The sequence below is a fragment of the Piliocolobus tephrosceles genome, chromosome 6, assembly GCF_002776525.5.
Source record: "Piliocolobus tephrosceles isolate RC106 chromosome 6, ASM277652v3, whole genome shotgun sequence".
Classification (NCBI taxonomy): domain Eukaryota; kingdom Metazoa; phylum Chordata; class Mammalia; order Primates; family Cercopithecidae; genus Piliocolobus; species Piliocolobus tephrosceles.
This window is the reverse complement of record NC_045439.1, coordinates 157,646,938-157,668,269: the sequence shown is the minus strand read 5'-3', so window position 1 is coordinate 157,668,269 and position 21,332 is coordinate 157,646,938. Positions and strand designations below refer to the sequence as shown.

The 21,332-nt window shown below is 45.2% G+C and overlaps 1 protein-coding gene across 2 annotated transcripts in view; it reads left to right on the top strand.

Moving 5' to 3' along the window:
- Positions 1-21,332, top strand: part of OTUD7A (OTU deubiquitinase 7A) — a 370,674-nt gene that overhangs the window by 329,743 nt on the left and 19,599 nt on the right. For both annotated transcript variants that reach the window (XM_023195665.1, XM_023195666.2), the window contains one exon: positions 19,654-19,781. In XM_023195665.1, the coding sequence (XP_023051433.1) occupies positions 19,654-19,781 (128 nt within the window). The remainder of the gene's footprint in view (positions 1-19,653; positions 19,782-21,332) is intronic.

The window sequence follows — 21,332 nt, the reverse complement described above, 5'->3', positions numbered from 1 at the left end:
AAAAGAATGGAGAGGTGAGGTGGGAAGGTTGGGTGGTGTTGGGGGAACAGAAGGAAGGAGGTGAGCACGGGTTGGGTAGGGTGGGGTGGGGTGGGGGAGACCATAAGAGGGACCCGTGCTGGGTCCTCTATCCCCTCGTTTCAAACCCTACCTCACAGGCCTCCAGTACGCCTTCCAGAGATTGGAAAACCGAGCCTCAGTGGGACTAGATCACTGTTCCAAGACCACAAAAATGATAAATGGAGGAGCCAAAAGGTCAAAATGTGGTCTGATCATTGTAGAGCCTCTTGACCAGGCTCTACAGCCCTAACGAAATCCCTCAAATACAGCAGAGTTTGTAGAACCTCAGGTGACAGATCAGCCTGCAAGTGAAACCACCACTCCGAGCTTCGGATGGTGACGGGAGTGAGGGCACAGCCACCTGGTCCCCACAAAAGCCGCTGATGCTCAGGTCGGAATCCTGTGCCAATGATGCAGGAGGCACTTCTAGGGTTTCAGCAACAGGTGTTTCCAGTGGAGAAAGAAAAAGGCAAAAAAAAAAAAACAAACAAACAAACCCTCAGAAGAGGACAGAGCACATGCAATAGGAATCTATCTAACAGAGTTGCTTCTGTAGCCAGATGCCTCCTTGGGTTACCTGGAACCTTTGCATGGCCAGTCAAGGAGGGAGGCCTATGGGACCAGGCATAAAATGCACATTTTCCTGGGAATAGGGAGTTTTGGCTGAGTCCATGGACTGGGGTAATGGGCAGAGAGCGCCTCAGCAAGGCACCCGTGCAGCTGTGCAGGACTCGCCAACAGGGTGCTCTAGAGCAGCCAACTGCTCCAAGAATTCACTTGGGGTTCAGAGTCCACAGAGAGGCCTTTGTGTCCAAGCACAGTGTGCTCTGCCTTTTGCCTGTGTCTTCTCTCCCGTGTTGAGCTGAGAGGTGTGGGGCATCATCTGTGGGGCTTGAGAGCTGCAGAGACGAGTTTCTGACGCCTGACTGAAGGGCCTGAAGGCAGCAACTGGCGAGCTCAGGGTTCGTGGGGCTACGGCAGGCTGTGCAGGCCAGGACACGTGGCCGTAGGGGATGTAAGGCCAGGATGCTGTGAGCTGTCCGAGGGCCAGGCATGGATTCAGGGAGGAGGCCCCAAGCAGGCTGGCTTCAGGACTCACCTATGGTGGGGACCACACAGAAGGCCAGCCCCTGAGGCCAGGGCTGAGGGTGGACACGAGCAGTCAGTGAAAGGAGTCACCACCGCAGCCCAGGGACCTGAGGACACAGCCCCTCAACTGGCAGAGAGCTCTGAAGACCCACAAAAGCACTTCCTCAGACAGCAGGCCAGAACTGGGACCTCCAGCGAGCCCAGCGGGCCCTGAAGGAAGACAGCAAGAAAGACTTTGCCAACCTCCTGCCCCTCTTCTCTGCCTGTGCTAGCCCCACAGGGGACACAGACGGCAGCCAGAGAAGGGGAGGAGGCAAAGGGTGAAACAGGGAAGCCAGCTGGCAGCTAACTCAGTCTTTCAGGAGGCTCAAACTTGGGGCTGATAGCCCCCTGCACAGGAAAGTGACCGGAAGAACTGCACAGAATTTCCAAGGTGCCACCCGGGAATAGGAAAGAGCAAGTTAAGGGAGAGCTTGCGGGCATGATGGCGAGAAGTGGCCTTCTTCATCCCAGCCTGGGTTTCCCAGAACCTGTTCCCCACGGATGAGGGTAAAGGGGTACAGTGCGGGCCCTGCGTCCTGCTCTGAGAGCCCCTGGTATGGAGGCAGATGGGGCAGCCTCTGTTCTATTGGTCCTTGACACAGATGATGGCCTGGAGTCATTTTTAAACCTGTTACTTTCCCAGAAAGCGTCTGTGTCACTTATCTGAAGAGGTCAGAAGGGACCAGAGACCAGGTATGGGCGTGAGCTAGACCCATTTCCTCTCACTGTGCCTCCCAGGACTCAGTGGCCAGGCCCTGGCCACGTGGGAGAACCAGGCCTTCCCTAGGGCTTGGGGAGGGGTTAGTGAGATCGGATGGGAATTTGAACAGTGTCATCTACTGAGTCCGCGTTATGCATCAGGCAGTCCCATGAGCTGTCATTATCATCACCAATCACAGATAAGGAGGCTGAGATTCAGGGAATTAGATAATGTATTAGTCAGGGTTCTCCAGAGAAACAGAACCAATAAAAGACATATATATAAAGAGATCTAATGTAGGTATTGGCTCACGTGATTATGGTGTCTAAGAATTCCCATGACCTGGCATGTGCCAGCTGGAGATCCAGGAAAGCCAGTGGTGTAGTGCAAAGACCCAAGAACTGGAGAACTGATGGTGTGGGTCCAGTCTGAATCGGAAGACCTGAGAACCAGGAGTGCGGAGGGCAGAAAGTCCGTGTCCCAGCTCAAACAGGTCTGGTTATTCTGTCGTCCTCCACTGTTTTGTTCCCATCTGTGAATAGATCAGATGAGCCCCACCCACATTGGTGAAAGCCATCTGCTTTCTGCTCTCCAGCAATTCAAATGCTAATCTCATCCAAAATGCCCTCGCAGACACACGCAGAAATAACGTTTAACCAGCTGTCTAACCATCACAGGTTAGCTTCCAATGTCCCACAGGCTGAAAGATACAAAGCCAGAACCTGAACTTAGAACTGACCAAAACACCTAAGCCCACACACTTGACAAATGGAGACCAGGCATCAGGAGTAGGAATCAACAACTTATCTTGACTATGGTGAAAATAATCATTTTTGTTCTTTAAACTTTTTAAAGAACTACTTATTTGTTTTCTGTTTGATGAGAAGGGTTAAGTGGAAGCTGAGGGGCCAGTTGGATGGACACAGAGGGAAAGAGAGCAGAGCAAGGGGGGCATTTGGGGGACCCTCTGGCAGCCCCCAGAGCATCTTCTGTCTAGGTCCTTACTTTTCTCACATGCTAAGCTCTCTGCTTTCTCTTTGTAGTTGAGTTTCTGAAATTTCACTGACAATGTGTTTGCTGCATTTCTTTTTATTAGCCTTTTTCAGAAGTAGTTAGAATCCCAAGTGATTTACTAGCACACAGTCTGAGAGTTGTCAATTTTGGTCAATCTTCTGAGGAAAAGCAAGAGGCATTTTTTTCCTGGGAGATGCCCACACCACAGCCTGGTGCTCCCAGGCCATGGGTTGGCCTTGTGCAGGAAAGGAGGCATTCTTATGTGTATTCCTGGAGGTTCCATGACTTGCACCAGCAGACCAAGCAGAAAGAGCATCTGCTAACATAAAGTGTCCTCACTTTGCAGATGTGGGACCCAGCTCAAATTTTAAAAGACATTTCTCATTGAAAATAAGACCAAAGTTGACTCTCTATCTAGGGATGGTCCTCAAGTAGGAGCCTTCCCTGATCTTCCTGTCTAAAGAATCCACCTTTTATCACTGTACTGATAGTTTCTTTTTTATTATTTTATTATTTATTTAAATGTGTTTAGGGGATACAAGTGCAGGTTTCTTACATGCAAATATCGCATTGTGGTAAAGTCTGGGCTTTTAGTGTACCCATTACCCAAGTAGTGAGCATTGTACTCAATAGGTAATTTGTCAGTCCTCACCCCCTCAAACCCTCCGGCCTGTCATAGCCCCCAGTGTCTATTATTCCACTCTGCCTGTCCATATGTACACATTATTTAGCCCCCAGCTATAAGTGAGAACAGGTGGTATTTGACTTTCTGTTTCTGAGTTATATCACTGAGGATAATGGCCTCCATATGCATCCATGTTGCTGCAAAAGACAGGATTCCATTCTTTTTTATGGCTGAGTCATATTCCATGGTATATATATATATATACACCACATTTTCTTTATCTAATCCTACATTGATGGACACTTAGGTGGTTTCTATCTCTTTGCCATTGTGAATAGTGTTTACAGTAAACATGCAGGTATCTTTTTGATATAATGAGTCATTTCCCTTTGGGTATATACCTAGTAGTGGGATTGCTGGATTGAGTGGTAGTTACGTTTTTAGTTCTTCGAGAAATCTCCACACTGTTTTCCATAAAGGTTGTATGAATATACATTCCTACCAACAGTATGTGTTCCCTTTTCATCATATCCTCACCAACGTCTATTTTTGTTTTTGTTACATTTGCTTTTGAGGACTTGGTCATAAATTATTTGCCTAGGCCAGTGTCCAAAAGAGTTTTACATAGGTTTCCTTGTAGAATGTTTATAGTTTCAGGTCTTGCATTTAGGTCTTTAATCAATCTTGAGTTAATTTTTGTATATGGTGAGAAGTGTGGGTCCAATCTCATTCTTCTGCATATGGCTATGCAATTTTCCCAGCACTAAATGAATAGTGTTATTTCCCCAGTATATATTTTTGTTGGTGTTGTTGAAGATCAGTTGGTTGTAAGTATGTGGCTTCTTTATAGGTTATATATTCTGTTCCGTTGATCTGTGTGTCTGTTTCTGTGCCAATACCATACTGTTTTGTTTACTATAACCTTGTAGTACAATTTGAAATTAGATAATGTTATGCCTTCAGCTTTGTTCTTTTTTCTTAGGATTCCTTTGGCTAGTCATGCTCCTTTTTAGTTCCACATGAAATTTATTTTTTTTTCTAATCCTGTGAAAAATGACATTGGTAACTTGATAGGGATTGTATTGAATCTATAGATTATTGTAACAATATAATCATTTTAATGATGTTAATTCTTCTAATCCATGAGCATGGGATATTTTTCCATTCATTTGTGTCATCTATAATTTTTTTCTTCAGTGTTTTGTAGTCCTCCTTATAGAGATCTTTCACCTCCCTGGTTAAATATATTCCTCGATATTTTTGTAGCTAATATAAATGGGATTGCCTTCTTGATTTAGTCCTCAGCTAGATTGTTACTGGCATATAGAAATGCTACTGCTTCCAGTATGTTAATGTTGTATCCTGAAACTTTACTAAACTCATGTACCAAATATAAGAAGTTTTTGGTAGAGTCTTTATGGTTTTCTAATTATAAAATCATATCATCAGCAAACAGGGATGATTTGACTTCTTCTTTTCCAATTTGGATGCCTTTTGTTTGTTTTTCTCTTGCCTGACTGCTCTGTGGGGACTTCCAGCACTATGTTGAATAATGGTGAAAGTGGGCATCCTCATCTTGTTCCAGTCCTTAGAGGAAAAGCTTTCAACTTTTCCCCATTAAGTGTGCTGTTAGCTGAGGGTTTGTCATATATGGCCTTTATTATGTTGAGATGTGTTCCTTCTATGCCTAGTTTCTTGACGATTTTCATCATGAAGTGATGCTGAATTGTATTGAATGCAAAAATCCTTGACAAAATACTAGCAAATCAAATCCAACAGGACATCAAAAAGATAATACACCATATCAGTTAGGATTTATCCCAGGGATGCAAGGATGATTCAACATACACGAATCAATGAATATGATATATCACATAAACAGAATTAAGAATAAAAACCATATGATCATCTCGATAGATGCAGAAAAATAACTGATAATTTCTTATTTGATCATCTGTTAGTACCTCTCCCTACCTAAACCTGCATTCATGGGCACACATGGGCAAGCATGAACATGCTCAGCACAGTGCTAGTAGACCTGTAGTGGATGATCAATAACTATTTGTCACGATTGACCTCAGCTTATTGATTCTAAGCAATAAGATAAGCCTTGTTCCTCAAGCCACACTGGCCACTGCTAGAAGTATCTTTCAGAGCCTAAGATCCATTCAGTCCCTTCAGAGCACTGGGAGGTCCCCGTCCTTCCATCTCAGCTTCCCAGGCCATAGCTCTTAGCAGAGCCCCTGCTAGACTGTACTGTGTCGTTGGAGAGTCTTTTGTAACAGGTGCCTGTCTGGGCAGGCACAGTCCTTGACCAAGGGCAAAGGCCCATAGAAGGACATAGGCTGGGTTCAGCCTCTTGAGCCTCCTCAGACTGGCTCTGCTCTGCAGGGCCCTACCTGAGAGAGGAGTTGAGGCACACCACTCAGAAATGCTGCGCATGAGATCTGTGCATGAAGAGAACCTTGCACCTGTGAAAAGGAGTGAGGACCATCCCCACATATTGTGCTGTGGGTGTCTCAGGATGCATCAGGAGGAGGAAGAGGCAATGGTTGGAATAGCGAGTATAAACTCCTACCTAGAGGTGGGAGGATGTGTGCATACAGTTTATGCGCATTTACTCACATTCATACGTGTGCACACATGTGCACTTACATTTTTTTTTTAGATGGAGTCTTGCTCTGTCACCCAAGCTAGAGTCCGGTGGCGCGATCTCGGCTCACTGCAACCTCCACCTCCCAGGTTCAAGTGATTCTCCTGCCTCAGCCTCCTGAGTAGCTGGGACTACAGGCGCATACCACCATGCCTGGCTAATTTTTGTATTTTTAGTAGAGACGGGGTTTCACCATGTTGGCCAGGATGGTCTCAATCTCCTGACCTCATGATCTGCCCGCCTCAGCCTCCCAAAGTGCTGGGATTACAAGTGCGAGCCACTACCGCGCCCGGCTAATTTTTGTATTTTTAGTAGAGATGGGGTTTCACCATGTTGGCCAGGATGGTCTCGATCTCCTGACCTCGTGATCTGCCCGCCTCAGCCTCCCAAAGTGCTGGGATTACAGGCATGAGCCACCGCACCCGGCCTTACACTTACCTTTTTTTATGGAAGGGTACACCAAAAAGCAACACCTATGTCCCCATAGGTGAGGTGACTGCAATTTATCATCCAAACTGGTTCATTTGGGGAAAGGAAAGTGGGCACTAACCACTTGGGATGTGTGCACAGGACTTTCCCAAGCAAAACAGGAGGTGTGGACGCCCCATCTGGAGGAGGGGCTGTGGGGAGGGGCCTGGGAGGCTTCATCCAGGCTCTCCGTCTGGGTGGCTGGGTGACTGCTCATTAACAAGCCCCAGACTGGCTTCCTTGTCCAAGACATGGGCTCTTGCCGAGGATGGTCTCCAAGGATGGTGCCTACAGTTTAAGCCAGGGGGCCCCTAAACTGTTCCCTGGGGCCTGAGATACCATCTGGATCTTGCTCCATGACCTTTGCTTCTTGGTCCTGCCAGGAGGGACTCCTCAGCCTGGCCTCTGCCCACACCCATCTTTCTCAGGGTGTTTTCATTGGATAGACGGTATATCCCTAACCCTGGAAATTCTCCCTCCTCAAGTACCCACTGGAGAAGCAGATGTGGGTGCCCTGGAGAACCCAGTGTGTGGCGCCCAAAGCATGTCAGGAAGTTCTCAGGGCATGCACATCTTGGAGGATGAAGTCATTATATTGCATGCCAGTCTTCTTTGCAGTAAGCACTGATTATTAAGCATTTTAGGAATTGTTATGTCTTTGCCCAGTGACCAGATTCTCCCCACAATCCCAGATCTCGCATTTGCTCAGCAAACTCACAAGAAGACATGAAGTCGCAGGGCTAAAAGTGGGAGTGAATTTTCAGAATTGGCTTTTCTGAGCTGATTTCTACCAATGGGCTCTGGTCACAGAGTGCAGGTCACAGTTCCAAACTCTCGTCCCAGATAAGATCTTGTTTGCCCCTCCATTTTAGAGCCCCCAGCTAAACTGGAGTTCAGTACCAGAGCAGCTAGCAAACCTGCAATAAGGAGAAATGAAAAGGGACCTGGACATGGGCGTTTACAGTGTGCCTTTCACGGGATACTTCTCTTACCTGGCAGGTGTCCTAACACCTGGTTGCCCAACCCATGAGCAGGGGGTCCCTCACATGGGAAGCTTGTTTGTACTGGCAGATGGCTTTGTGGCTCCTGTCTGGCCTGTGTCTACTTTTTTCTTACCTGATCATCACTCTGTGGCTGGGACCAACCTTGTGTTCTCCTTGGCGTCTGGTGAAAACATGGCCTGGGGTAGCCTCTGCTTCTTCCAATGGAAGGTGCAAATTCAATCCACTGCCACAATGAGAAAGGAGTTCAAAGATTTTTACTTATAGATCCTGGGCATGGAGGCCATCATGAGTTGGGAGGGCAGTGCTCCATCCCAGGGTCACATGAGGTAGGGATTAAGAGTCAGGCAGAGAGATCCAACTAGAAATATATATAGGGGAATAGGATGTGGGTCACTTTAAGTTCATGGGCAAATGCCTTAATGGTCCATTAAGGAAGTGGTGGGAAAGCGGAAAGCCCAGTCTCCTAGGCAAGGAAATACCTCTAACTTCTTATCTCTGGCCACCAGCTTGGGTAATTTGGGTGTGGTGTTCTACATCCAATGCCCAGGCAGCAACCTCTGCTGTTTTGTTTCTGTTCCACCCTCTACACCCTCAGGAGCCTGAGGAGCCAAGCCAATGCTCTCTGGCTGCCTTCAACACTGAGGCTCCTGGTATAGAACCAGAACCCTTTCTAAGTCTTGGACGAGGAGCCAGAAGCAAGTAGGAAAGGGCATTATGATTTTCAAGCTGCCCCAGCTGGAGCTGGGATCCTCTCTGCTACCCCCTGGGTCACTGAGCAGGTTTCAGTTGCTCACATGGCTCCCATGCTCAACACTAAAACTGGAATGGAGAAAGGATGCTCTGCTGCAGCTGTCCTCCATCACCTCCCAACTGGGCCCACCATCCTGTCACTGCTGCTGAGATAAAATGGCCCTGCCTTAAGTTAGCCATGAAAAGAATGCCATGCCAGTACAATGGTGCCTAATACTTAGCCTTTGCACTGTTGTTACCATAGAGGCCCTCCTGCATAGCTACTCAAATACCAGGTGTTCTGCCAGGAGGCTCCATGCTGGGCATGGCCCAACTCCATGCCTTGGCCCTAGCACAGAACTTGAAGGATGGGTAGATGAATGGACAGACAAGTAGGTGCTTGGGTAGACAGATGGTTGAATGGAAGGATGAGTATGTGGATGGATGGATGGATGGATGGACGGACGGATGGATGGATAGATGGCTAGATGGACATGTGGGTGGATGGACAGGTGGGTGGGTGGATGGCATGGACGGACGGACGGACGGACGGACGGGTGGATGGATGGATGGATGGACGGACAGATGGATGCACAGACAGCATATGGATGGATGGATGGTTGGATGGATGGACGGATAGATGGATGGACAACTGGATGGGTGGATAAACATATGGATGGATGAAGAGAGGGAGGGAAGGAAGAGAGATGGGTGGGTGGGTAGGTGGGTGGATGGAAGGAAGAATGGATGGATAGATAGGTAGGCAGAAGGATGGATAGATGGGTAGATGTTACATGAAGGCAGAGTTCCCTGAGGGCCTCTGCAGTGCCTTTCACAGCACCAGCGTATAGTAAGTGTTCAATGAATATTTATTGGTTTTTTGGTTGGAAATCCGATGACCCTGCTTTAAGTTTTGCATGAGAAGAATGCTGTGCCAGTACAAAGGTGCCTAATACTGAGCCTTCACACTGTTGTTACCATGGGGGTCCTTCTGTGTAGCTGCTCAGATCCCAGAGTGTTCTGCCAGTAAGTGAAGATGGGACTCAGAGTCCAGGGCTGAGAGGGCTACCATTCATCTTGCTTTGCCCGCTTCTCAGCATTGGTATCTGACTCACGAGCAGCTCCTCTCTTTCCAGCACTGCCCCCTCCATTCCTTGAATTAGGGAAGGAACAGTGCTGCACATTTCTAGCTGGGGTATTTCTCTCTCCAAGTATGCAGATTGTAACTCCATGTTCTTTCCTCCTGTGCTGTTCATTATCTTGTTCAATCATTTCACTTGCCGGCACTCGGCGCATACTGGGCGACAGGGACAAACAAGCAACTTCCAAAAGCACTTGACCCCCAGGCACCGCAGCTTGGTTTTCAGGGGTGGCTGGGCAGGCGAATCACCTGCGATGTTTCAAAATGTACACCCAGGAGCACTGCATTTAGACCTGGCATAAAATATATGTGTGTGTCTGTTTGAATATGTATTCATGTCAATACATATTTAAAACATTTCTTTTCTACTTTCCTTCCTTGCTGAAAAAGTAAGTTCGAAAGCCATTAGGTGGGGCAAAGCAAGGTGGCATCTGGAGTGGGTGGGGGATGGGAGGACACCAGGGACCAGAGCCAGATGTCAGCCAAACAGGTGAAGAGGGCCACCTCGGGGAGGGGGAGCAGAGGCGGGAGATGGCCGACATATGGGAAGATGGCTGACATAAGGAAATGCTTTAGAATGAATACAAACAAGTTTTCTCACAGTAAGTGAAGAAAGTTGCAAGTAGAATTCACTTTGTGGGGTTGGATTAGAATTGGGGTATCAGTGAACTCAAGATTTTCTATAAATATTGAGAGGTAGAGAAAGATGAAAATAAACATGCAAATCTGTATCCACGTGTGAGTGTGAACTTGAACCACCTTTTTGCACCAGGAAGCAAGAAAGCGCTCTAAGAAATGAAGGAAGCTGGGCACGGTGGCTCACACCTGTAATCCCAACACTTTGGGAGGCTGTGACCGAAGGACGACTTGTGCACAGAAGTTCAAGACCAACCTTGGCAACATAGTGAGACCCCTGTCTCTACAAAAGTGAAAAAACTTTTCTGGGCATAGTGTCCTGTGGTCCCAGCTACTCGGGAAGTCAAAATGGGAAGCTCACTTGACCCCAGGAATTCCAGGCTGCAGTGAGCTATGATCTCACCACTGCACTCCAGCCCGGGCAACAGAGTGAGACCCTGTCTCAAAAAAAAAAGAGAGAGTAAAAAGAAATGATGACAATGTCATAGGATACAGATCCAGCTTTAGAAAAGCCACACTGACCACATCAAGGAGTATCTGAGCATCCACATAATCACACTAATGGATTATAACCCATCGACTAAAACGGAAAACCAGAAATCCATAGTGATACCAATAAACCTATAAAGGTCTGGTGAGGAATGGAGTGTTTGCACAGGTTCAAGATCCTCCCCACAAAATGCTTGCTAATTTCAAAGGAAAAATTAGTAGCTCTGCAGGGGCAAGGCCTGGGAGATGACCTTAAGAAGTGGTCCAGGTCAACCTCACCAGTGATGGGACAATTTGCAGTTCACACAACCTGACAAGATGTCACAAGAAGGACTCAGCTTGACCCAATCCAATCTAACCATGATGAACTAGAGAAACCCTTATGAAGGACATTCTACAAAATACCCAGCCTGCAATCTTCAAAAGTGTCAGGCCATGGAAGTCAAGGATATCCTGAGAAATGTTCCAGGTGAAGGAGACTAAGGAGATGCCACCGCTGAATGCTGTACCTGATCCTGAGCAGGAACCTTTGTTCTAAAAGGCATTATTGGGACAGCTGGCATAGCTATGTGGGGTCTGGTGATTGCATGTAACCGGATGAATTCCTGATGTCAGTGGCTGTGTGGTGGTTGTGTAGGAGGATGTTCTGTTCATAGAAAATGAGCAAGAACTTTCCAGGCTGATGGGGCACCAGGTTGGCTGTTTGTTTTCAAATGGTTCAGGGAAACAAAAGTTATTTTTACTATACGTGTGCAACTATTTTGTGAGGTTTCGATTGCTGCCAATTTTTTGAACTGTTGAGATAAATTGGGTTGGATGTGGTGGCTCACGCCTGTAATCCCAGCACGTTGGGAGGCCAAGGCTGGTGGATCACTTGAGGCCAGGAGTTTGAGACCAGCCTGGCCAACGTGGTGAGACCCCATCTCTACTAAAAATACAAAAAAATTTAGCTGGGCGTGGTGGCAAATGCTGGTAATCCCAGCTACTTGGGAGGCTGAGGCAGGAGAATTGCTTGAACCTGGGAGGCAGAGGTTTGTAAAAAGTAAAATAGAGGTTCTTCTTCAAAGACTTTCCTCCCCATCTAGTTAAAAATAAATAGTAACTTCTCTTAGAAGCAAAATTTATCCAAAGACCTGTGCTAACATTCTTAAATATCTGATAGCCATAATAAAAAATAATCAATATACTTTATATTCTTAGCTCCCACAATATTTTTTGCCCTGACATTTATTTATTTGCCCTGGCATACTTATACTAGTCCAAGCAAGCATTAAGTCATATCCTGTTCCTCTTCCTTATTTAAAAGCATTTTTACCTTTCTCAACATTCCACAAATTACTTCCTCCTTCCTTTATTCTCCTCTGCCTTTGCCTCTTTTAAAAAATTCTAAGTTACTAACCAATGAAAACAAATACAAATTTAAAATCCCGTTCCAGCCAATAAAAACCGGACATAGCAGTAAGGTGGATGTGTCAGGTTATAAATGACCCTGTCTCCTTTATTCAATACATTCTCATGACAAAACTGCTGGCAAGCACACCCCTTCTACAGAAAATATAAAAATGGCCTTCTAAAAAAAATTAAATTTATATTCAAGTAATATTTATTTACGACACCAGGAAACAAACAGTTCAAACAATTTTGGTGGCCCATATGCAGGGGGAATACATTCTTCAGGGGTGGTCTCCAGTCCTCTCTCATAAGGGAGCGTGCTCCTCGCCTCACTGCAGTGGCCTCAAGGATAAGAGCTCAAAACCCACCCGGTATGTCAAATAAACCCGGACTCTCAGCAACGGGAAAACAAAAAATCCTCACATATCACATGAACCAGAAAACTCTGTGCAGAGACCGAGGAAAAAACACCGGGCGAGCCGGTCAAGTATTTCCTTAGTAATCAAGACTAAGGAAAAAGCTGCAGGGCAGCCAAGCATTCCTTAGTTAAAACACACCAAGGAGAGAGAAACTGCAGGGGTGGTAAAACGTTCCTTAGTCAGGACTAGACAAAAAAAGCCGCGGGAGGTGGTAAAATATTCTTTAGTCAGGATGTCTTAAAGGTTAAAAAAAAGGTAAAAAAAAAAAAAAATCCCCATTGAAGAGGGGTTAAACCTCAAAAAGAGGTGAGAAATCCCCATTGACGGGGGTTAAACCTCAGAAAGTAATAAATCCTCATTGTCGGGGGTTAAACCTCAAAAAGAGGTGAGAAATCCCCATGGGGGGGACTGAACCTCACACAAACCTCTGATAGTAAAATATATATATATATATGTATACATATATATACACACACACACAGAGATACAGATACTCATTGAAAATTCCCCTTTTCCCTCTTCTCGGGGAAAAAAAAAAAAACTAAGCTCCACTCCTGCCAGTTGCTCCTCTAGGAGAAGGGGGAAAAAAAAAAGCAAAAACACCAAGCATGACGCCAGACAGCCAGGCACATCAAAAATTAAGTCCCTCTCCCCAGCCCAGCTCTATGTGAAAAAGAGGGCGGGGACTGGCGCAGGAAGAAAAGCCCACAAGGTGAAAGGACCTAATTCTTAGGACTAAGGACAGGTGTCTGCCAAGCCTCTGGGCCAGTGACGGCCCTGGGCCAGGACTGCAGCCGGCCCGGGGCCGAGACTACAGCCACGCAAAGCCCACCCAGCCCAAAAAACTAAGTGTATAAAAAATAAATAAATAAATAAATCGGGAAAAATATAAAACAGGAGAAACAGACGGCAGCGCATACGCGGGGGCGGGCCCGTGCCCGGGTCCTAGCCTGCGCTGCAGGAGCCGCAGAGCGGGAAAACTCGGGGAAAAAAAAGGAAACAAAAAAAGGACAGAGAGAGCAAGAAAAATAAAAGTGCAAATTAAAGAAAAGGAAAATAAAGTGCAAATAACAAAAAAAGAAAAAAGTAAAACTAGAAAAGACAAAAATCAAAGAAAGACACAGGGTAAAACTAGGAAAAGAAATAATGTAAAAGAAAGGCAGAAAGTTAAAACATGTTAAAAATTGTCTGTAAAAGTCATAAAAGTTATAAAAAAGTTTATGCAAAAATATTATATAATTTAAAAGCAATTAGGCCTCCTAAATGTAAAACTATTTAAAAAACAGTTTATGTACAAAATATGTTTAAAAATATACTTTTAATGTAATTACAAAAAGACATAAAAATATGAATTTTTACCTACATTAAAAGGTTAAAAAAAATTCTGTTTTAAAAGTTTAAACAAGTCCGGGCTTGGTAACTCATGCCTGTTATTTTAGCACTTTGGGAGGCCAAGGCTGGCGGATCACAAGGTCAAGAGATCGAGACCATCCTGGCTAACATGGTGAAACCCTGTCTCCACTAAAAATACAAACAAATTAGCCCGGCGTGGTGGCGGGCGCCTGTAGTCCCAGCTACTCAGGAGGCTGAGGCAGGAGAATGGCATGAACCTGGGAGGCAGAGCTTGCAGTGAGCTGAGATTGCGTCACTGCACTCCAGCCTGGGCGACAGAGCAAGACTCCATCTCAAAAAAAGAGAAAGTGGACAGTCACAAGTTAAAGATGTATACTGGGCCAGGCGTGGTGGCTCACAAGGTCAGGAGATCGAGACTCTCCTGGCTAACACGGTGAAGCTCCGTCTCTACTAAAAATACAAAAAATTAGCCGAGTGTGGTGGTGGGCACCTGTAGTCCCAGCTACTCGGGAGGCTGAGGCAGGAGAATGGCGTGAACCCGGGAGGCAGACCTTGCAGTGAGCCGAGATCACACCACTACACTCCAGCCTGGGTGACAGAGCAGGACTCCATCTCAAAAAACAAACAAAGGAAAAGTTTAAGCAAATTTTAACTATTAATTATAAAGAAAATTCTGTATGTAAACATATTAGGTAAAGAAGTATCCAGTTTTTCTGTCAACTAAAATAAAAGCACAATAAATTTTTCTTAAAGCCCTAACCTGCTCTTTAACAAAAATTATAAAGTTTTAAAAAGCCTATAAAAACCTTAACCTTATAGTCAGACATTAAAAGTAAATAAGTCTATAAATTTTTATTAAAATAAAGTTTAACATTTATAGCACATTAATGTAAAAAAATTCATACAAAAAGCATTATCAAATATAAAATAGTGTTTAACTTTCTTAAAGCCCAAGGGTGGCCAGATAAGTCAGAAGGTCCCTCATCCCCAAGGCCACAACACGCAGGGGCAGTGAAGGCCACAAAAAAGCCAAGACCTTAAGAGGGGGCAGGGCCGCAACATCTCCTAGGCAAGACTAAGCAGAAATGGAGCAGAAGACGTTGCCATGGGGCCTCAAGCCCTACAATATGCAACGAAAATTATAAACTTAATTTATCTTCCACTTTCCTTTCCCTCAAAACTAAAAATCTTTTAACACAGGTACCAACCCTAAAATTTCCAGTACACCAGCACCAGCCTAAAAACCACATCCTTATCAAAAAATAAAAAACTCAAGCCAGCCTGGGAGGGACCCTATTTTATGCTGTTAACCACTAAGACTGCCGTCCGCACAGCCAAGAAAAAATGGACCCACTATACTCAAATCAAGAAAACATCTTAGGTTACTATAGTAAAATCAAGCCCTACTAAGTTAAAATTTTAAAAAGCTTAATTTTCATATACCTTCTCTATTTCTTTCCTTTCCTTATTCTGTTACTAGCTCCGTTATTATTAATGTAACTAAATCTAACTCACCTCAAACCATTGCCTTTAATGCTTGCTCTATCACACCTTGTAAAAATATAAAAAATCAATGACAGCTAGCCTTTTCACACAAATTATTTATGTCCTGGCCCTCTGATTAACACAAGTACCCCTAACACTTGTCGTTATAATGACCTGCAGCCAAAACGCCAATTTTCTGCTCCTACTGAGAGGTGAAGCCAACTGGACTTCCTGGGTTGAGTGGGGACTTGGAGAACTTTTCTGTCTTACAAGAGGATTGTAAAATGCACCAATCAGCACTCTGTAGCTAGGATTATAAAACGCACCAATCAGCAGAATCCTAAAAGTAGTCAATCACAGGGAGGACTGAAAAAAGGACATTCTGATAGGACAGAAGTGGAACATGGGAGGGGCCAATAAGGGAATAAAAGCTTGCCACCCTAGCCAGCAGTAGCAGCAACCTGCTCAGGTCCCCTTCCACGCTGTGGAACCTTTGTTCTTTCGCTCTTCACAATAAATCTTGCTGCTGCTCACTCTTTGAGTCCGTGCCACCCTTAAGAAGTGTAACACTCACCGTGAAGGTCCACAACTTCATTCTTGAAGTCAGCAGGACCACAAACCCACTGGAAGGAACCAACTCCAGACACACTACAGCCTAACAACCTTGCAATAAATGGAACTACGTCCTTTAAACTACTCAAGAGCAAAGTTAAACTTCCACACACACAAAAAAAAAATTATATAAATCTAAAACCCTTCATCTATTTCATTAAAAAACCTATCCCTTCTAACTGTCAACCTTTATCAATATAACCCTGTCCTTCTATCACCACCTCCACCTTAACTAACTCTAAACCGGCCCTTAATCACTTCTGTAATATAGAAATTGACATAAATTTTTAAAAACCCTAAATATTTTTAAAATACACATTATTCCATCTTCCCCTTCTTCAGTAGCCTAAGTTCTAAATCCCACACCAGTTACTCCTACATCTAATAAAAGTAGAATGTCTATTATAAAAATAAAAAATTGAAGACAGACCTTAGCCATCAAAACAATATATCAAAATACAAATGCCTAGCTAAAATAAATATTCTGTTCACACTTTAAAAACAATTATTACGCTATTACACTTGTACACATGGTACTCCAGAGGCCCAAATTATCCCCTTTCCCCTTAAATGGTCTCCTCAACAACCAAATATAAACTATGTAGTAGCTCTTCTTCAAAATTCCACTGCTTAAAACAATCCATCATGCCAAGGTCTCTCTGCTGTTTCCTAAAATTCAACACCCTGTGCGTCAGCCCCTGAGGGCAATCCAGCTTCCACCTTTTCTAAATGCCAAATTTACTTTGTGCCTCTCACGGCAAGAAAAAAATTTAATATTCCTTAAAAGCATTTAAAAAATAATGCAAGAAGCTCAAGCTTTTCCAAAAGCTTGCCCATCAATCCATGCTTAGCCATCCCCAAACAAATATATGGTAGTACTGTAAAGGACCCTTACTAAACACTGTGCCAAATAATTGAAGCAGTACTAATCCAATTAGTGGTCCTTCACTCTAGCATTTCATCAATCTAAAAAACTAAAAACACCGCAGGCCAAAAAAAATTCCTTGTAAGTCCTTTAATCCTCAAGTTTACATAAATGCCATTAAAATCCTGTAAAAAAAAATTCCAAATAAACTTAAAACACAAAATCAAATACCTGCAAATTTTAAATCCACGTTATTCTGGTAAGTAACTATGAATAAAAAAATGTAAACTAAATAAACTACATCTGTTACAATCAGCAACAATTCATAAATTACACTGAAAACGCCATCAAAAAAATAGCTAAGCAATTAGGACCTACCAGACAAATTGCCTAAAAAAAGCTTTAAATATAATATTAGCAAAAAAAAAATTATGTCATAATTAAAACTCAATATTGTACCTTTATTCCTAATACTGCCCCTAACAAAACTGTAACAAAAGCATTACAAAAATTAACAGCACTATCCAATAAACGTGCCAAAAAATCTAAAATAACCCTTTTTCTAAAATAATAAAATATCAATAAGTAAAAAAAAAAAAATTTGATCAGGCGTGGTGGTTCACGCCTGTAATCCTGGCACTTTGGGAGGCCGAGGTGGGCAGATCACAAGGTCAGGAGATCGAGACCATCCTGGCTAACACGGTGAAACCCCGTCTCTACTAAAAATACAAGAAGAAATTAGCCAGGCATGGTGGCGGGTGCCTGTAGTCCTAGCTAGTGGGGAGGCTGAGGCAGGAGAATGGCAGGAACCCGGGAGGCGGAGCTTGCAGTGAGCCGAAATCACACCACTGCACTCCAGCCTGGGCGACAGAGTGAGACTCTGTCTCAAAAAAAAAAAATTAACTTCAATTCTCACCTTAATAATATAATTCACTCTTAATAATATACTTATTCTTATAAGCTATTATATTATTCCCTGCCTTCAAAATTTGATACAAAAACTTATCTCTACCACTCTTACAAAGTTAACTCCTAACTCTCCTTCACACTATTCAAAACATTACTTCTCTTAAAGCAATTAAATCAAAACAGACAAATTTTTAAAAAATTATAAGAGGGAGAATTGTAAAAAGTAACATAGAGGTTCCTCTTCAAAGCCTTTCCTCCCCATCTAATTAAAAATAAATAGTAACTTCTCTTAGAAGCAAAATTTAAAGACCTGTGCCAGTATTCTTAAATATCTGCTAGCCATAATTTTAAAAATCAATATATTTTATATTCTGAGCTCCCACAATTTAGCCTAAATATTTGCCCTGGCATACTTATACTAGTCCAAGAAAGCATTAAGTCATAGCCTGTTCCTCTCCTTATTTAAAAGCATTTTTACCTTTCTCAACATTCCACACGTTACTTCCTCCTTCCTTTATTCTGTTCTGCCTTTGCCTCTTTTAAAAAATTCTAAGTTACTAACCAATGAAAACAAATACAAAATGTAAAATCCCATTCCGGTCAATAAAAACCAGACATAGCAATAAGGTGGATGCATCAGGTTATAAATAACCCTATCTCCTTTATTCAATATACTCTCATAACAAAACTGCTAGCAAGTATACCCTTTCTATAAACAATATAAAAATGGCCTTACTAAAAAATTAAATTTATATTCAAGTGTATTTCTTTACAACACCAGAAAACAAACACTTCAAACAGGTTGCAGTGAGCTGAGATAATGCCACTGCACTCCAGGCTGGGTAACAAAGTGAGACTCTGTCTCAAAAAAACAAGGTAAATTGAATCACAAGAACAAGAAAAAACATGGGCAGTATGTAACCAGAATTCCCCGGGTGATGGTAATGCATTCCCTAGGATTCACAGCCTGCATTCTGGAAGTCCCAGGTGACTGGGAACTTTGCCGATGAAGCCATGAAGCTCTTTCCCTGGACTATGACAGGGGCCACATTTGCCGGCCCTGGCCCCACCTGCTGCCATCCTCACAGACTCCCTCCGCTAATTCTGAGCATTCCCCGGACACTCAGGAATGAGTCTGAGAGCTACCTCTGGGGAGTCTTGGCTGGCGCGGCCATCTCAGCTGGCAGGCGCTGCAGGTGCAGCCGAGGCTCCATAACGCTGTGAGCTCTGGCTGTCCTCCCAATGTGCACCTCCCTTTTGGGTGGCCCTGCTATGGGGGGACATCAAGGCTGCCACCTTCTGCCTGAACATCTTAGGGTTTGAGTGGAAGCATTCTTGAGCCTGCTGTTTCCCTGATCCTCAGACTTGAGCCGGGGACATGGTCAGGGAGGGTCTGGGCCACCTGGGCTGCACATTCACGTCGCATCCCCTCCAGCTCTGGATTGAAATCCAGACAGCCTCCTCACTGTTCTCTTCCACTGGGGTGAGTGTCTTCTAGAAGGCTCCTCAGATCTTGGTGGTAATGACCCCACCAGCCCATCAGATGTGCTCAGGGAACCCCTGGGTCCCTGAGGGAAATAAACAAGAGAGGAACCCCTCCATCCCTCCAGCCCCCACTGCTTCCTTGTGAAACACCCCCAGAGAGCCAGCAGTCCTGCTGCCACAGGCTCTGGTGGGCTGCCTCCCCCTGCAGAGACGCGCCTTCACAGCGGCCAGCGCCCTTCACCTGTGGGCTCTTTCCAACTCGTCTTCCGAGACCGCTCCCACGGTGGGGTAGGGGAGCTGGGACCTGTGCGTTTGCCATCGGCGGATGGCATGAGAAGTGGCCCAGGACGGCGCAGCTGCCGGGGTCCGTGAAGATAATATCCAGAGTGGGGAGGGCTCAGCCCCTGCATGAAGCAGTCCCCACTTTCTCCATCCTCCATGCTGTTTTAGTCAGTGACCAGCTGGCTCTGTTTTGTTTCACAGTGTGGACAACTCTGAGGACCCCGTGTATGAGAGCCTGGAAGAGTTCCACGTTTTTGTCCTAGCCCATATATTAAGAAGACCCATCGTTGTTGTGGCAGATACAATGTTAAGAGACTCAGGTGGAGAAGGTAAGCTCCTTAAGAGATGTGCTGTATTCCTGACACAGAAAGCGTAGCATCCCAGCTAGAAAGCAGATAGCACAGAGCAAGGTCGAGCTCCCAGAGGCCACAGAGCATCACTCTGTGCAAAGATCTACTCAGCGTGTTTCTTTCTCCTCCCTGATGGCGGCAGGGGTTGCTCTTCACCAGCTGCCCTGCCTGTCAACGGCAGGTGGCCAGGAGAAACCTGGGAGGACCAGGACTAAGCCCAGAGGGCTCCTATCGCCTGTTGTGTGCCTAGGGCACAGCAGACAGTCCACACCCCTCCAACAGCCCTGGGCCATGTTAGTCACTCAGGTGCCTTCCTGCCCCTCCGCAGGCTACGTGTGTGTTAAAGACTAAAAAGAAAGGAAGACAGAATGCATAGCAAGGCTATGATAGAATCAGAACTGGCAGAGAAAGAGGCAGGGGCAGTTTGTGGCCTGCCCACCGACAGCCACACTCTGTGCATAGCCCCTTCTCGAATGTTCCTCCATTCAGCCCTTGCCACAGCCTCCCAGGGTGGACACCACCCTCCCCACTTTACAGAGATGAAACTGAAGCCCATAGAGGCTAGGCAGTGTCCCCAGGGGGATCAGCCCAGGGCAGGGAGTGCTCCAAAGCCTGTCCTCCCTCCAGTGTGCAGCTGACCAGAGCATCCCTCCAGCCCAGTTTGAATTTACACCTGCACCTTACAGAAGTCACAGGTCTTCCAGAGAGTTCTACAAATCAGGATGTGGCTCTTCATGCTAAACAGCTGCCGTAAAAATTCTGATGTGGCCGCAATGGTTATGTAGCCAGGGAACTGGGAGGACACAGGTCCTGCCTGGCCCACCCCCTTCCCTGTGTGGCTCAGGGACGCGGGCCTGCTGAGGTCTGCAGCTCTCCGTGCAGCACCAGGACTCGCATCAGGGCCCTGCTGTGTAAGCCCAGGACTGAGCTCCCAGCACCATCAGATATCTGAGTTGCGGGGCGAGGGAAGGTCCACACTTCCTACCATTCTACTCCCAGCCCTCTTGCAGGTACCCCCATCCTGCCGCCTCTCAGTGGGACTCTCCTGTGAGCAGAAGCACAATGATCAATTTAGACAAAGCGAGGATGGGGGAGGAACTCTGAGTTCATCAAAGACGTCCCTGAAATTACCGTCCCTGAATTCTGCCCAAGGGGTGCAGCAATACGCTGACTCTGGGGCCGAAAGGCAAGACGTTTCATGAACTAAAAGCAGATGCTGCTTTGGGACAGATATTTCCGAAGTTATTCTGTTTTGGTGAGGGTGTTAGGCTTTTCTGCCCTCTTTTTTACAAGTAAGAAAATGAGATTGTGTTCCTGTCACTGAAGGCCTCGATCCCTTTGATTCTCAGTTCCCATCTGACTTACATCTTGGTCCTGGAGCTCTCTGGCTGGTTCCTTCAGATTCCATAGACGAGGTTCTCAAAATATAGAACAAATTTACACCCTCGAGAAGCGTAGATACTGCGTTGTATACAAATGCTTTACCAAACGCTAGGAGAGGAAGAAGCACATCCAGAAAAATGTGGGCTT